The following is an 18,872-nucleotide window of genomic DNA, read 5'->3' on the forward strand; positions in this document are numbered from 1 at the left end:
TTTATGTAACTAAATAAAATGCAATGAAATAAATTTGAATCAATATTTTTATTCTGACTCTGGCATCGATGAATAAAAACATTATTTATACATACACAAATTTTTACTTTTTATTTTTTATTTTTTTATATTTATTTATTTTTGGGCTGGGCCCAGCTCAGCCCATATGAGCTGGGCTAGGCTAGACCTAGCCAGCCCAGCCTGGTCACTGGCCCAAGTCAATGACCAGCCGGCTTTTACCCGCCATCATGCGTGAATTGTTCACGCACGCTGGCTACAGTCATCATGTAATTAAATTTCTAATGCATAGTGTCGGGGAATTATTTTGGAAAACTGGAGACACTTACCTGGGAGCAGGATGAAGGCGATGGCGTGCTGTTCCTCCCTTCGTTTTTTAGCTTCTTCCTCTAGTTTTGGAAGCTGGCGCTGGAGAAGAGGAAAGCCGATGGTGATGCTTGGTGCTTTCGTCTGTGACTTTCTTGTTTCCCTGTCCTCTCTGCGTCCCTTTCCTTATTCTGTCACCTCTGTTTCCAGAGGCTGGTATTGAAGAAAGATGAAGCCGATGGTGATGTGGAGGTTCGGTTCTCTCTGTGTGCTTTTTCTTTTTGTTTCCCCGGTTCTGTTTCTCCGTCTCTTCCTCCTGCTTCTCCTGCTCGTCCTTCTCCTTCTTCGTCTGTCTGTTCCCCCTCTCGTTTTTTTTTTTTTTTGTTCGTGGTCTTCTTTGTTCCCCAATCCAGTGCGCTTCTCCCAGTTTTGTTCTTTGCCTCTCCCTTTTTTTTTTTGTCCCTCTCTTCCCCGGTTCAGCTCTCTTTTTTATAGAGCTCGGGAGCTTCCAAAACCAGTCCTGTCTTTGCAAAACTGTTATTCAAATCACGAACGGGATCATGGGCACGAGACGTGGTCCACGATTTGCTGCAGATTTCCTGTTGAATCGGCTTTCTCCATGCGAAACGAAATGAATGATGAACAGTGCTTCCAAACGGCGTCGTTTGTGTCCTTGGGAATGGCTATTTTTCACTTTGCCCCTAAACGTTTTAAACTCAACAATTGGAATCTTAATCAATAATAATTAATTTCTAATTGTGCCCTTAGATTAAATTCAATTTGAATCCCTGAGTTATAAGGCCATTTACACAACAGTCTTGGGTTACTGGACTTTTCAATTTGGTCCTTGAACTTTAATTTTCTAGCAATTTTTTCTTGAATCAGCTCCAAACTTTGTTATTTCTTCAATTAAATCATTAATTCCTTTAATTAATTAAATCAAAGTTTAATTAAGTCTTCAAACTCATTAATTCTTCAATTAAGCTCTTAATTTCATTAATTAAAATAATTCAAATTTTAATTAAATTTCCAAACTTATTAATTCTTTAATTTCTGACCAATTGACTCTCAAATTTAATAATATCATCCTCAAACTTTAAATTTTGTATTATCTTAATCCTATTCTTAAATATATTTTTATCCATTTTTTATTATTATTTATATATTCAAAAATTAAATTATGACACCGATTATGTGTTTTTGTTAATCAAATTTATTGATGATGCATCTAATTGATTATTAAGAACAATTTAAATAATAGATCGGTTATTATCAAACCCAATAAAAATACACACATAGATACAAATTTTACATGGTTCAGTTAAATCTACAGCTGGAATACAAAGAGAGGAAAAACAAATCTCTATCAATTTATAAAAAAAATTCAACCTTATTCTCCGTGCATCGAATTCTTGTAGCTCATGACCTCGCATGCTGAAATGTTATAGTGCATACACGCAATAGGACAAAATGGAATAATACTACATTATATATAGAAGCAAAAGTACCACACTCAACAATATCCGGAAAAGGCCCCATGTATTTATATTAGAATTTAGCGGTATAAGCCATACCCCATGTATTTATATTAGAATTTAGCGGTATAAGCCATACCCCATGTATTTGAACTAAGCAAATAGTATTTAAATCCATACTCGACAGGCCATACCCCATGTATTTGAACTAAGCAAATAGTATTTAAATCCATACTCGACAGGATTAAAGCAAAAACATATGTAATAGTTTTCGTTTGTGTACTAATTTATTCATGGTCAATGCTCAGGCATGCAATTTTTAATACAAGATCTTCCAGGACACGACAACACCCTTTCGCAGCATAGCAGCAATTTCTACATCAAATTACAGTGTCACAGTTTAGTTGACCGAGTTCTAGTACCGAGTTCTTACTAGAAAATGCCCTTCAACTACACTAATGTGATTCCATAATTGATTGTTTTTCTCTATAGATGATTTTTAAGAAAGGTGTACGAAGTCAGAACAGTTCCAGGACATGATGCATTTCCAGTAAGAAATCAAAAGGCAAAGTATGGGTCATAATTTTCTCAGTGATGCGAAGACCATGCTTTTGTTGTTGTACTTTTCCATTGCCGGCCTTCTTAATCTTGCTTATGCTGATCCACCCTACAGTTTTTGCTCAAGCACATCTCCATATGCAGCTAACAGTCCATTTCAAACCAATCTCAAGTCCCTCATGTCTTATCTTGCCTCAAATGCTTCTGTGTCGAATCAATATCATGCCTATGCTGGAAATGACCCTGATAGAGTCTATGCTCAGTATATGTGCTACAACTACATAACAAACGAAAAGTGCAGTGCCTGCATTGATGCAGCATCACAAGATATCATGCAACTCTGTCCAAACAATAGAAATGCAACTGTATGGGAAGAGCTGTGCCAGTTGCGCTTCTCGAATAAAAATTTCATAGGCCAGCTTGATTTCTCAGGAAACATTCCCTTAGCTAATACAGAGACGATTGAAAATTCAGTACAGTTTATATCAGTAGTGAACGAAAATTTTAGTAATCTTACCACGAAGGCTGCTTTTGATCCCACGCAGAATATGTATGCTACAGGAAAATTAGCCTTATCGGATATAGACACCCTTTATACTCTGGTGCAGTGCACTACAGATTTGTCACCTCACGATTGTAACACATGCCTTCAGGTTGCCATACAAAATATTTCAAGTTGCTGCTATTTCGGTCAAGGGGCACGGCTTCTTAGCAGGAGTTGCTATTTTAGGTTTGAGTTATACGCATTCTATGAAGGCGCAGCTGATTCGCGAACACAAAAGGGTAAGTATATATATTTTTAATCTATTACAAACAAATCATACAAAATTTGCTTCGCCAATCTAAGATAGTTTAATATTTTTTTTAGTGTATAATTTTCCTAGAGGGAAGACATTGACAATTTTGAAGATTGTGCTTGGAACTTGTATACCAACAGTTGTTCTTGCGTTTCTTACTGCATCGTGTATCATCTACTTTCGGCGAATAAGCAGAAAAGAAACAGGTTAATCCATTTAACTGATTGGCTCGCCACAAAAATTGGCAAATTCTGACATGCTGATTACAAAGAACTGTTTTGTCATTTGCAGATGAAGAAAAAAGTCACCTTGCTTTCTTACAGGAACTGAGAAAATCTAGCGGATCGACATTCGCAGAAGGTAATAAGGTGAGTTCTGAGGAATTACCTTGGATGATGGACCTGAGTGTTATAAGAGACGCGACAGATAACTTCTCTGTTTCAAACAAGCTTGGACAGGGTGGATTTGGCTCTGTTTACAAGGTAAACAATACTTCAACATTATTCTTTATGTTTCTTCAAAGGATTTTAGAGAAATTTTGTTAAATTAAAAAATTACTTACTTACACACAACGTTGAAAAAATGACCTCGTGTGTTCTATGGTTTTTAAGGGGATACTAAGCGATGGAAGCGAAGTTGCAGTGAAGAGACTATCAAGAAGTTCGGAGCAGGGCGTAAAAGAATTCAAAACTGAAGTTCTATTAATTATGAAACTTCAGCACAAAAATCTTGTCAGGCTGCTTGGTTTTTGTGTTGAAGGAGAGGAAAAGCTCCTCGTCTATGAATTCATGCCTAACAGCAGCCTTGATGTTTTTCTTTTTGGTTAGTTGTATATTTCCTTTATGGTTTTAGTAATGTTTTAAATTTGAATCTTTCGTTGGCAAATATTTAAAAGCAATAATATGCTTAGCTATTTTTCTTTTATTTTCTTTTTTTTTTTAATATTGAAGATTAGGGTTCTGTTTGATTGCTAATGTTCAAGTATTAATATTAGCTTTTACAAATTAATTTAAATTATTTTTAAATTTTTTTTATAGAAAAGTCATTTTTTTTGGAATAATTTTTTCTATGAAAAATTTATTAAAAAATTAAGTCAAAATTTTGATTTAAACAGAAGTTGAAAATTTTTATTTCTAACTTATTAAAACAATTTTGCTTGAAGTCACTTTTACCGATCACATTTCCAATTTAAAGTCTTTTTAACTCATTTCTATTATAACTTAATTATATAAAAAATAATTTTTGATTCATGATTTGAAATGATAAGTTCATTTTTATAAGGTCAAATATATTCTAAATATCATTTTATTTTGCTTTTGATTTGATGGTAGATCCTACGAAACGAGCAGAACTTGATTGGAGCGGTAGAATTGATATTATAAATGGAATTGCAAAGGGAATGCTTTATCTTCACGAGGATTCTAGGCTTAGAATCATTCATCGAGACCTAAAAGCTTCTAATGTATTGTTAGACAATGAGATGAATCCGAAGATTTCTGACTTTGGAATGGCAAGGATTTTTTCAAGCAATGAAGACGAAGCCAATACTGCTCGAATAGTAGGAACATAGTAAGTGCTCTTTCACTTTGGAATCTTCTTCTCATAATTGCCTAAAAATATGAAAACCTTCTAACTAGTCTCATAACTATACAATGAAAAACTTTAAACTAGTCTTAAAAATATTCTTAATTGGTCCCTTAAGGATTAAGTTTCATAAACTTTAAGCCATCTCCTTCACTATAAAATTAATCCTTACTATAACTAAGAATAGTGAATCCTATGGTGATTCATTTGAGAATTTTAATTGAGATATGAGTTGTTAGTTGCAAACTAATGATGGTAAGAAGAAAAACTCTTCGATTGAGTTTAAGTTTTCTTTGGTTGTTTTAAAAGTGAATAATATGGTTTTTTATTTTTATATTTTAGCTTGGGTTTGATTCATGATTTCCATCAAGGAAAATCCCTTTTCAGAGAAAAGACCATTTGAAATTTAAGTTAGAAAACGCATAGATAAATATATTGTATATAGGGAGAAAATAGAAGTTGGAGTGTGTTTAAGTGTTTGTGTGTGGATCGATGTAATTTGTTGGTTTTTGAAAAATTTGTTCTTCATACCTAATGACCCAGGGATACTTATACACAAGGTTGTCAAAATCGCGTTTTGACTCGTAAAATCGTACGATTTTACGAGTCAAAACATGTATTACGAGTTGAATCGGTTGATAAAATCGAAAATGGGTAAAATCGGGTTGAAATCAGGTAAAATCATAAAAATCGGATGAAATCGCGCAAAATCGCGATATCAGAACCGATTGTACGATTTTAATATAATTGCTACAGTGAAAGTCACCCCCCCCCCAAATATAATTGTTGGCTTGCTGCACTGAAAGCGCCCCCCCCCCAATGTCCACCTGTCTCCTGACTTCACATTGTGAATCCCCCCACGGCCCCACCTACCAAAGAGGAATGTAATTAAATAAATGGAGTGGATTAATGAGGGCGGTAAGGTCATTAATACTATTTAATAAGAATTACTTTTAAAAAAAAATTAATTGAAAATATAATAAAATAATATTTTTTTATTTTTAATATTATTACATTAAAATATTTAAAAAAACCAAAAACTTTAATTTAAAAAAAATAAAAATTTAATTTTTAAAAAAATATTTTTAAAACATGAAACAAACACTTTGACTAATATTGTGAAATTTGATTGGTTCAGCATTCTGATTAGAATTTAACCGACTCAAAATCTCAATTGATTTAAATTAAAAAATAATAGAAAAAAATATAATTAATTGAGTTAAAATGTAATTTTTAATCTATTAATTTTTTTTATAAATCATATTAACCAAATATTATTTTAATTTCGCTCGAGTTTTATGGTAGAAACTGGTGAAGAGTGTGTATCACACCTGACGGAATTTTAAGATGCTTGAACTATATATGAATTTTTATTTGAAGACTTAAAATATGTATGAAGTTTTATTTGAAACATGTTTTTTAATGTGCTTGAACTATGTATGAATTTTTATTTGAAATATGAATTTTTTTTAATGTATTTCAAAATTCCCTACGATTTTACGATTTTACGATCCGTTTTTACGATCCGATTTTGTGAAGGGCTTTCCGTTTCGTTCTAAAATCGCGATTTTAACAACCTTGCTTATACACCTTCAAGCCACATGAATTACCTATCACAAGAGTGGGGCTACAAAACTATCACGGGAGTAGGGTTGCAAACCCACTCTTAGGAGCAATCATAGTAAATTAGTTACTTTATCGTGGTTCACCACACAATTATCCTAGAGTGGTTGAAGTCGGTGTCATCCTATTGATTATAAAATAGGTAATCACCCATTCTTTAAATGAAGTGTCCAAGTATCACCTGCAATGACAACCTATAGGTTGAGAATTCAAGTGTGCACCCATATTGATAAAAGGATAAGGGTAGTGACTTTCAGGGGTATGGCTTGACTTTCACAAAAATAAATATAACCAAACTAATTTTTTAATTTTGGATTAATTGTATTTCTTTTTCTTTTTCTTTAGGTCAAAAACATCGTGTTTGGTTAGTTAGGCCCTTCTTTTCTCTTTCTTTTTTTATCTTTTTTTTCTTTTTTAGATGTAGTTAGGCCCTTTCTGTTTCCTTTATTTATTTATTTATTTTTCCTCCCTTCAGGCTTGGTTAGGCCGAGGATTTGGACCTAGTTGGCCCTTTTTCATCTTTTTTTTCTATCTTTTCATTCTCATTCTCATTCTTTTCTTTTATTTCCTTACTTCCCTTAGGCTTTCTTCCCTCTGGCCAGGTTGATCCCATCTCTTTTTCTTTTTTCGAGCTTCAACATTTCCAGCCTTAGAATGTCGCTTCCCCGTTATATATATTTGAACACCAAGGATTGACTTTTTGACAAGAGTTTTCTTATGAACAATTTAACAAACGATTCGTATTTAATGTCTTGAACATTTATTTTTCCCCTCTATGAACAATGAATACATAGGTTTTATACTGGTAGTTAGCATTATTTTGCGTGTAAAATCATTCTTTTATTTGTTTGAAATTCCCTCATATTTCTCTAAATATTATCACCATAAATTTGTAAAAATTATTCTTTTAAAACAATTATTTTACTCAAACGAAAAGTTTATGTAATTTATCATTAGTTAACATTTTATATTCTGATATTATTATTTTAATTTCATATAAAATTTAAGTTAAATTATTAAGAGTTTTTATCCAATTTATAATTTTTTTTCCTTCTTAGTTATCATTTCTCCAACTGTGAATTTCCTTATTTAACCTTGATTTATCAAATTTAGGGTTAGGGGTTTACACCTTTCTTCTTCTTTCTCTCTCTTTTTTTGTTTTTCTTTTTTCTTTTCCTCCTGTCCTCGCTTTTCTCCTTAGACCTAGTTGGGCCAAGGGTTTAAGCCTGGTTGGTTCTTCGCTCTTCTCTTCCTTCTCTCAGTTTGCTCTTACTGTTCTTTGCTAGGACAAAGATGGGCCTTCCTTCTCCTTTTCTTCTCCTTTTTTCCTTTTCTTTGGGCTTAGTTGGTTGGTTTTATCTTAACGCAATTTTGAGCTCAAATAGGCTCGTGTATTTTGACCCAATCACAAACAAATTTAGAGAAGTGATTAATCCAAGAATCTTTGATTTCACATTAATCATTTCAACATGTTAGTATGATAAATCATGGTATTCAAACTATGAGAGGGACAAATCCGATTTCATAGTACTAGCTTCAGCATTTCCAGCCTTAGAATGTCGCGTTCCCGTTATATATTTGAACACCAAGGATTAACTTTTTGACAAGAGTTTCCTGTTGAACAATTTAACAAATGATTAGTTCTTAATGTCCTGAACATTTATTTTTCCCCTCTATGGACAGTGGATACATGGCACCAGAATATGCAATGGAGGGATTATATTCAACCAAATCTGATGTTTTTAGTTTTGGAGTTCTCTTGCTTGAGATCATAAGCGGGAGAAAGAAAGCTGGATACCACCAATCAAAAAGTGCTCCTAGCCTCCTTGCATATGTAAGTTCATTACCTTAAATACAACAAAAACTAACTTAAAGTGGCCCCGCTGGTATTGAGTGACGGGACAACAATGTTTTTCTACTTTCTTAATGTCAAAGCAGGCTTGGCAATTATGGAACGAAGGAAATAAAGCAGAGTTGATTGATCCAATGCTGTCTGATTCATGCAATGCTGACGAATTTTCACGTTACATGCACATTGGTTTATTATGTGTTCAAGAAGATGCTAGCGACAGACCTGCCATGTCATCCGTTGTCTTAATGCTGAAAAGCCAAAATTCATTTCTTCCCCAACCTGAGCGGCCGGCTTTTGTGGGAAGATTCATGGACAACCTGGAGGCAACTGCTAGCAATTTCTCTGTCAATGAAATGACACTTTCTGATGTTGGTCCACGATGATGGAATATTGTAGTAGCTCAGTACTTTGATTGAAAGAGTTTTACTGGTTGGTACAGAGAATCTCCCTGGTTCCACTTGGTAGTGGATCCTTCACTTTTTTCTATGATAAAAAAAATTAGGAGAGGAGCTTAGGATCCTCCACTTTGCAGACTCCATCTAAATGTTTAACTATTTAACCTTAAAACATAACAAAGTGCAATTTTCTTTGTTTTGGAGGAGGTTAAATGTTTCTGTTTTTTTTTTTCTTCGTCTTTTTTTTTTTTTTTTGAAGTAGGTTTGCCAAGTGTAGTAATTGCTATGTTAGTATCTATATTGAAAGTGAAGTCTCGTTTTGTTTTGTGCTCTTTTTTTTAAAGAAGATTGATTACAATTGTTTTTTTTTTACTGATACAGTAACTCGGTGACTAGCCATTTCAATCCCTACCTACCTCACTTAATTCCAAAACAAAACAGCATATCATCCGAATTTATTGTTATTTGTAAGGAAATAAAGAAAAGTTAGAGGCAGAAGAAGAGGTGTGTTTTTTAAGAGAGCAGAATAGGACAAGATGTTTTAGTAGACTTCCGAATTTTTAAGAGAGCAGAATAGGACAAGATCTCAACCTTATTCTTAATGTAAGTGCATCCAATCCTTGGAGCACAAGAGCTCACATGCTGAAATGTTATTGTGCACACATACTATAGGAAAAAAATGGAATAATATAATATATGTAACAGCCTTAATGGGCAATTGGCCGATCCAGAAGCAATAGCACCACACTCAACAGGTTACAGGGGGAAAGGCCCCATGTATTTAACTTAGAATATATAGCAGTACAATTAGCCATACCCCATGTATTTGAACCTAGCAAATAGCATTTTAAGCCATCCTCAGCATTTTTTGGTTTGTGTGCTGATTTATTCTTGGTCACTGCTCAGGCATGCAATTCTTAATTGACAAGAGGATAATGATGCGGTCCAACTTGATAAAAAGAAAACAAGTACAAAAATAGAGAATTTTGCCGAAAATGATCTTAACAACCACGACCGAAATTCATATTTTATTATTGAATATTTGTTAATATAGTCTACATGTTTTAGAGATTTATAAAATTACTGACTTTTATAAGATAGGAAAATTGAAATTCTAAATCAAAAAATAAAAAAATAACATAAAATCCAAAACTAAACTATAAATCTAAAAATAAAAAAAAATAAAAAAATAGCTCAAACAAAATCCAACTTCGGCAGGATACATAGAGCCAATACCCTATAAAAATGGATCTATATAATCCCTTGACCAAATTTAAACGAGATTTAATATTTAGTTTGAAAATTACGAGTTTTTTCATTAAACTATTTGTTAGTTTTTTTTTTATTATTATTATTAAGTTTGAGCTTTAGCCCATTTCTATTGCAGAGGTAATTTGTATTGTATTCTGGGCTTTATCGTAAAAAAACAAAGAGGCTGAATAGCATTACAATATAAGAAGCATGGATCTCTACCTCAGTGTGGAGGTGGAGCTGTGCCTCCATCTACTCGAATAAAGACAGAGGCACATAAATCCCTATGGAAAGATTTTATTTGATTTAATTTGTTACTATTTACAATTACATTTTGTTTTATTGCATTAGCAAATTAGTGAGATAGCAGCGTTAGCATTTTTTGACATATTCAACTTCGGTTTTGATGATAAAAGAAAAAAGAAAAAGAATTTTTTTAAATAAAAAACATAAAAAAAGGGGGTAGTTCATTTGGGCGGCTCGTAGCCCAAACAGATTGCCTTTTGCAGACAATTTAGGCTGGTGGTTTAAATGGGCTGCTCCTTACAATTTAGTCTTTCTCAGCATACTTCTTTGAGTTACGAGAACTTAGAATATTTATAGCAGACATATTAGTAACATTCACTAAATATTTCGCTAAAAATGACCAAATATTATTTTCAATAGTGTATAAGAATGTTTTTACCAATCAATTTATTTTCAATATTGAAGTGAATTAACATGATAAAAGTCTATAAATAAATTAAGTCATAAAACAAGATAATTGATAATTTTCTCATACTTAACATTTCACTTTCATTCTTATAATTTTCTCATTTAATTTCTATAATTACTTATTTTAGCATTGAAAAGTCTCTTGTTTTATGAGAGATTTATTTTTTTAGGAATACTCAAGCCTAAATATAAACCTAAATCTCGGCCTAGTTTTGTAGCCCATGAAAAGCCTATTGTCTATTTAAAGCTTTTTTCATGACTTTATTAGTTGCGTCATGTGTGGCAATTGAAAAAAAAAAAAACAATCTATTACCTTTCACCTTTCATTAAAAAAAAAAATTATTTTCATGGTTGACGAAACTCCAGGACAAGGAAGAGTAATTGATTTCTCTATTATAGGAACTCCAATTGTTATAGGTCTCTAACAACTCATTTATCAAGTGCAAATATTTCACAATGCTATTTTATCCATATAAAAACAATTTCACACTCTTTCGTTCCACCAACAAGAAATTAAATACATAGTTTTATTACATTTAACACTCTTCCATGACATGCAAAGTATGCATGATACTCCTACTCTTCTAAGGAGCTCTTCTCACCATGAAGAGAACTTTTATATGGATCCAAGCCATAAGTATAACTATCTTTATCAATGTTTCTCTGACTCTCACTTGTATTCTCCTTGATTAAAAAACCTAGACGTCAGATGAGATCAGCTTTTAGGAATGAACACTAGTTCATCAATTGGAGACACCTCACTTTATCACAAAGTGATATACTTTAATCTCTCCATATTAAGTGTCGTTGTAAATGTCAGCCTGGATAACTATGATAGCCTTACAAATCCCGTGGAGAATGTATAAAATATCAGAAATATCCTAGAGTATGTGACATAAAAGAATTATGCTATAACAGAGTGAAAATTCAGCATGAATATACTGATGAAAACACTACTGGAAAGACACAATAGGTAGTGGTAGTCCATGAGACAATGTCAAATTCAGTAGCAGTGGCAAAATCAACAACATTGACCTATGCGACGAGTGGGTTGATGTGAGTTTAGACTCTGACGATGGATAGTATTTTACGCAGTTGTGCGTTTTTCTCTAACATGAAGCTTGCTCTTGGTTTTGTGACCCGTGACTCATCATAAACCGACTCTATATTTTTACGGTTACAGTGTAAAGCTATATCCAATCTAGCCTTGGTGTTGTCCTTTGTCTTCCCTTCACATCCATGACGGTATTGAAAATGTTCTCAAACATGTTCTTTTTTATGTGCATGACGTCAAGGTTATGGCAGAGCAGATTGGTCTTCCAATAAGGAAGCTCCCAAAAGATACTTCGCTTTACGCAATTATAGGTCAAACCAAAACCATGAAACTTTTGCTTACCTGATTGAAGGCCAAGCACAATGTCACCGTACTCTAATACAACATCATGCAATTCTTCACCATAAAGACGCAGGGATGCAACATCTTTTTCAACTCGGCCAATAAAAAAGTCTTTTATGTTCTTTTTGTACCTGTGATTATGTGGCAAAAGGAGACAATGATAGTAAAAAAAAGAAGCTTTACCTCCGTTTGCTAGCATGAATGCCTTGTTGTTTTCCATGCAGTATGGACATGCTAGTTTCCCATGCGTGCTCCAACCAGAAAGTATTCCATAAGCTGAAAAATCATTAATAGTCCACATCAAAGCTGCTCTCATAAGGAAATTTTGTTTCCTCGATATATCATAAGTCAGAGCTTTGGAGAACCACAACTGTGACAACTCATCAATCAACGATCGAAGACAAACATCTATATTCCACCCCGGGCTGCTTGGACCGGGTATGACAATAGATAAAAACATGAACTCCAGCCTCATACACATTCCTGGTGGCAAGTTATAAACTGTGAGTATGACCGACCAACAATAATAAGGAGCAGCAAATGACCCAAATGAGTTGAATTCGTTTGTACACAGTCCAAGATACACATTCCTTGATCTAGCGGAAAAGTGAGGATGCACACTGTTAAAGAGTTACCACACTTCGCCGTTAGAAAGATGCATCATCACTCCATCAACCACATCATGTGCTTGGTGCCATGTCATATGCTCAACAGCTTCTCGCCCATTCAATAATTTTGTTATACCTGCCCTCACTCAACCTGTGATCTAACTTGATGGTGAACACCTGTGCTACGGCCGATAATTTACTGTGGTTTGTGCAACCATCCCATAATGGTTCGTCAGAATCTTTCAACAAATAAAAAAACTTAACTGCATCTGCATTAGGTTCTTCTTCTACGATTGTACATTGACTGATAGTACCTTGATCCATGCGCAATGTGATGTGTCTTTCTTGGCTTTAATCCTCACCAAAAGGGATACGGATGCTACCATTCTTCTTCTCACCAGATGTATGTCAGCATGGATGTTACTTTCTCTGAAACAAAATATTTTTTCCACGTGAATCCATCCAGCTCTAGTCCTAGAGGGAGCAGTTGCAATATGATGCCTACAACTAGATTGTTATACCTGCCCTCACTAGATTGTGTATCAAGATACACATTCCTTGATCTAGCGGAAAAGTGAGGATGCACACTGTTAAAGAGTTACCACACTTCGCCGTTAGAAAGATGCATCATCACTCCATCAACCACATCATGTGCTTGGTGCCATGTCATATGCTCAACAGCTTCTCGCCCATTCAATAATTTTGTTATACCTGCCCTCACTCAACCTGTGATCTAACTTGATGGTGAACACCTGTGCTACGGCCGATAATTTACTGTGGTTTGTGCAACCATCCCATAATGGTTCGTCAGAATCTTTCAACAAATAAAAAAACTTAACTGCATCTGCATTAGGTTCTTCTTCTACGATTGTACATTGACTGATAGTACCTTGATCCATGCGCAATGTGATGTGTCTTTCTTGGCTTTAATCCTCACCAAAAGGGATACGGATGCTACCATTCTTCTTCTCACCAGATGTATGTCAGCATGGATGTTACTTTCTCTGAAACAAAATATTTTTTCCACGTGAATCCATCCAGCTCTAGTCCTAGAGGGAGCAGTTGCAATATGATGCCTACAACTAGATTGATCTTCCCCAACCATTTGAACAGTCTAATTTAGAGGAAGGGTCGTGTTTAGGGCAGTTTGCTTCAGGGGAAGGAGTGGAGACCAGTACATACACAATTAGTAGTGTTAGGAAAGGAAATACAAAGCCTAGCTCTAGTACACGCACAATTGGCTGTGTAGGGGAAGGAAACACAGAGTTCAATTCCCCCAACAGCAATGATACAGGAGCAGAATACATGCATAATGAAAGAACCCCTTCCTCTCCACAAATCCATGTTCAAGATTGACCGGATATCTATGAGGTAAGTGACATTGAAAGCCCTTCCTCTTCCCTTTTATTATCTGCCCCATGCTACTCTCTCCCTCTTGGACAGAACCGTGGGAAGACTCCTAACAGGTACTCACCAAATGGTAAAGCAAAATATGCAATCACACAGTATGCCTCTACACACAAACTGCCACCACAACATCAAGGCTTTGTAAGTGAGATGGCGAATATAAAAATACCTACAAAGGTTGGGGACGCCTTAAAACACCCAAAATGGGCAGAAACAATGGAGGCTGAAATGGATGCATTACAAAGAAATGACATATGGAGTATTGTATCACTCCCTCCAGGAAAAAAACTAGTGGGCTACAAGTGGATATTCAAGCTCAAACATAAAGCATATGGCACAATTGATCGGTACAACGCAAGGCTAGTAGCGAAGGGATACACATAGTCATTTGGCATTGACTATCAAGAAACTTTTGTTCCAGTTGCAAAAATTAACACCATCAGAGTCTTGTTATCTTTAACAGCAAATTTAAGTTGGCCTTTGAAGCAATTTGATGTGAAGAACACATTTCTCCACAGGGATCTAGAAGAAGAAGTCTATATGCAGTTTCCACTTGGGTTTAACAGTTCACAATCAAGTGGAAAAGTGTGTAGATTACAGAAAGCATTGTATGGCTTAAAGCAATCACCAAAAGCATGGTTTTGTCGAAACAAACCAAATATTCATAGGGAAGAAACAGTTTGGCAACCGAATGACCAACAAATGCCTAGTATTCATTGATGTTAAAGTTGTTTCTTCACTCGTGCTCTAGCTGTGAGAAAACCATAGGCTTTAGGGACCCTTACATTCTTTTCTTTTTTTACACCCACTAGCGGAAAGATTAGCTAGCCATGCTTTTATCTTCTTGTTTGTAATGGATGACTAAATTATGCTTCCTAGTTTCCTTTTTTTTTTCCTCTCTGTTTGCATTGTGAAATGAATAAGGCAGGTCTTAAGGTGAGGAAATAGTGGGGTTATGAGGCCTGGACGTAGGATTTTGAGTTTAAAATTTTAGTTTCAGAACTTTGGCTCCCTCGTGCATATGGGTTTTTTCCTTTCCAGTTATAAAATTTTAAGTTGAGCTGGCTTTGAATGGTTTTTGTTACAAGTTGTTTCAAGCTTCTTGTAAATCTTATAATATGTTTGATGGCTTGCTACTTTCCATTGTGATGTTTACGTCTAATTGTGATGTTTGTGTTTTGACCAAAAAAATGTTTTCTTATGTGTTACATACAACCAATACCCTAATATATTTTAAATTTTCTCTTAAAAAAAATTCAAAGTTTAAAAGAAAATGTGTTTTAGCATGGATTTCTTAAACACAAAAAATTATTTTCTTGTATTCTAGAATTTACAACATATTTGTAAAACTACAAAAATCTTATTTTGGGAGGAATTCATCTATTATTCACCGTTAATGTTTGGGTAAAGAAATCCTAAAGGGATGAATATCCAAAGCATTATTGAGAATAACTTGTTATTATTCACTGTTAATATTTGGATAAAGAAAAAACCCTAAGTGGTAAATATCCAAAATAATTTTCTAAGAATAATAAGTCATCACTCATCTTTGAAAGAAACCTTGATTATAATTAAAGACATTTCAATTTTTTACTCAACTGTTTACGATCCGTGAGAGTATGAAACACTAAGGAAAACATAGACTTTTAAAATGCCCTGATTTCTTTATATTTCTAAATTTTTGTCCCTCCTCCTTGTAATTTACGAGTCACAAACTCTTGAAATACCGAGAGAAAAATGACTTTTAAAGCACATGAAATCTCCTTGGATTTCTATCTTAATAAATTTAGTTTGAATCAAACACTGTAAACCCTGAGAAAAATAAATAAATAAAAGTGAAGAAATTCATGCATATGGTTAAATAAAAACAGGAATTCAAAAATTTTTGAATAGGATTTCCAGGTGAAATAATTCGAGACATTATAATAAACCCGATATTGTTGAGGGTTGGATTTAATTGAAGAGAATAATACACTTAAAGAAAAATGGGGGCCTAAATGCAAATAAGGAAAAATATAGAGTCTAAGCACTCTCTCCTTGTCATTCCTTGTCAAAAATCTGCAAGAACCATAAGGAGAGAAAATAGAGAGTTTTATACCCATTATTGTGTAATCAAGAGAGAAACACTAAAATTTCAAGAACCCATCCAAGATTAAGGGTTTATAGATGGAATAAACATTTGAGAGCAATGGATTACCAAGAAATTGAACAAGAAGAAAAGAAATGAGGGAGTTAAAAATCTTTAACTAGTTGAAGATCAAAATCTTAATTCGTATCGGGTAAGGTGTTCTAAACATGATCTTAAAAATTCATTTTAAATTCGATAATGAATTGATGCCTTGATATTGAATCATAGGTTAGCGTTTTTAGACATGAATTGAGAAAAAAGTACTTATTGTTAAGATTAAGTTAATTCATGTGTGTGGTATGTAGTTTATTAAAGTATTGTGTGAAGGGGAGGTGGAGACGAATCTGGACAAACTTGTCTCCTGACTTTTGATGAGATTTTAGGTAGGAGGATGAGGGAATTAGGATCGGATTCCTCATAGAAATTGTCCAAGAAAACTGGTCTTGCTTAATTTAGAGATGTAGAACTCCAGTTATGGGTTACCAACCGAGACTGAGTCGTGACTGATTATGTAGGGCGGTAGGACTGATTAGTTGATGAGCATTTTTGACTATCTTGAAGGCAGAATTGGGTTCTCCTTCCTTCAGAGAATTAGTAGCGTCATGTATTAGCTTTCTAACAAAATCAATCTCACTTAAAATGGAGTTTTAGAACTTTAGATATTGTTAAAAATCTTATGAGTGTTCAGACAGTAACAGTTCAAATGTCTAGACAGTAGCATTTCAAAGTTAGACGGTAACGGTTGGACAATAACTGTTCAATGTGTAGACAATAATAGTTCAAATGTCTGGACATTAACAATTCAAAGTTAGACAATAACAGTTGGACAGTAATAGTTCAATGTGTAGATAATAACAGTTCAAAGTTAGATAGTAACGGTTAGACAATAACAACTCAAATGTTTAGATAGTAACAGTCTATATGATATATATATATATATATATATATATATCAACATAATAGTATGTTTATTTATGTATCAGGTCCATCAAATATCTAGTGAGATCATTAGTTTAGGACTTTACTTTGTTAAGCTTATGTAAATATTTAACCTAAACAAAAGGGCATTAACGCGTTTATGTAGTATACTTTTGTGTAAACCTTGATGTATTTTTATAAAAGTTCAGCTTAGAATTTAGTATTTTAGTTATCTTGTAATTAACCCTTTTGAAATGTTTAAGAACACTTATTATGTTGTAAATGCTTTCTTTACATGTTAGTATTTCTTTTCTTTTAAATTTTATGATATGATATGAAGACTATGTTCATATTGAACTTAGTTGTAGGATATATGTATATTGTGTGGATTGTATAAGGTGTTGAATTATGATGTTTGATGAAAGGTCTGGAATTATGAGACCTTACGATGATGGGTTGATTGAGTAAATTGATAGTAATCGATAGTTTGGGATGTCCTTAATACAAACAAAACTCTACCGAATTTTTGGTAAAAAATAAATAAAAATACCCTCAAATAAAAAGGATATGTTGGGATCTTTTAACATTGAGCAAGTCTGTTACAGACACAGATTTCAAGATATCTATATTGGTTCTCCTTGGCACTTTGTAGACATATCTAAATATATAATCTATATTGGCGAAGAGTTCTTGCTTTTAGACTTTGAACCCAAGCCCATTCATCATAGCAAACCTATCCTAGAAAAACTTATTAGAGAACATCAACATCATAGCATAGTAAACCAAACACCAAGCAGCTTACCTTAGGTAAGGCGTACTAGGGGTGCTAATACATTCCCTTTACACAACTAGTCCCTTGCTTTAGAATCTCTAAAAGATTAATTAGATTTTATAGTAACCATAATACTAAGTGACGACTCTCTTATTTACAAAACAAAAACCCTGAAACCAATCCCCCACTTCAAAAAGAGTCGCCGCAATGTCGAGCTCTCACGAGGGTGCGACAACCACCATTAATATTGCTCCTACCAATAGTGATTCGAATCAAAAGGGAACCTTTAGATATGTCCTTGAATCCAGAACCCCAAACAAAGAGTCCACTATCTGTTAAAGTGAAATTGTTTGAAAGAAAAAAAAATCCTTGGTTTATTCAAGGTAATTAAGAGTACATACATATATCCACTCAAGTGGTTGTCGATGTCGATGTTAGGCATCGACGTGTATTGATATCAGATTTTGTCAAGGCAATTTCTATTTGTCAAATGGCCTAATTGAATGTTGATTTGGAGTTTTCCATGAAAATGAATTTTAATTGAGTCATAATTTAAAAATTATTTTTTATATAAAACAAAATTAAATTGTTTTAATCAAATGTTCAATAAACAAATGATTTAAAACAAATTTTATAGAAGAAATGTAATATGATTAGATTTACAAATAATTCAAATATAAATTATTGAAAGACAATAAAAAAAGTACTCAAGAATTTAAAATACACTTTAAATTATAAGCTATATTATACTAATTACTTGATAATATTAAAAAAATATAGTAGTGTTAATTGGATATCTAATATTAAAAATAGATATTCTTTTGTTTTGTAAGAGAGTTCTAATGAGCTAGACACTAATTAGTAGAGATCTACACTAGTTAAAGCATGTTGTTTATGTATCATTCAGCAAAAATACCATATGATATGGCTCCTATTACTAAAAAATATCATACATAAAAAAAAAAAAAAAAAACTTTCTTTTTAAACGGATTTCTAAGTGAAATATTTGGTCATGTGCTTACAAATTTGAAGGTATAAATTTTTGAAAAATGATGTTAATATATTACAGT

At 33.5% G+C, this 18,872-nt stretch overlaps 1 protein-coding gene across 1 annotated transcript; it reads left to right on the top strand.

Moving 5' to 3' along the window:
* Positions 1-2,139: 2,139 nt before the first annotated feature.
* On the top strand, positions 2,140-8,646 carry LOC118049035 (cysteine-rich receptor-like protein kinase 10). The gene is made up of 7 exons (XM_035058891.2): positions 2,140-3,140; positions 3,226-3,360; positions 3,446-3,636; positions 3,766-3,976; positions 4,486-4,723; positions 8,045-8,195; positions 8,300-8,646. Exons 1-7 carry the CDS (start codon positions 2,372-2,374, stop codon positions 8,594-8,596), a joined length of 1,992 nt encoding a protein of 663 aa, XP_034914782.1. The 5' UTR covers positions 2,140-2,371; the 3' UTR covers positions 8,597-8,646.
* Positions 8,647-18,872: the final 10,226 nt, after the last annotated feature.

Source organism: Populus alba, chromosome 11 (assembly GCF_005239225.2).
Source record: "Populus alba chromosome 11, ASM523922v2, whole genome shotgun sequence".
NCBI lineage: Eukaryota > Viridiplantae > Streptophyta > Magnoliopsida > Malpighiales > Salicaceae > Populus > Populus alba.

Excerpts from the sequence above, each read along its gene's own strand:
- LOC118049035 (XM_035058891.2), top strand. The coding sequence starts at position 2,372 with ATGGGTCATAATTTTCTCAGTGATGCGAAGACCATGCTTTTGTTGTTG. Across the intron at positions 3,637-3,765 it reads GATTTGGCTCTGTTTACAAG|GGGATACTAAGCGATGGAAG; the intron begins GTAAACAATACT and ends ATGGTTTTTAAG. Across the intron at positions 4,724-8,044 it reads GCTCGAATAGTAGGAACATA|TGGATACATGGCACCAGAAT; the intron begins GTAAGTGCTCTT and ends CTCTATGGACAG.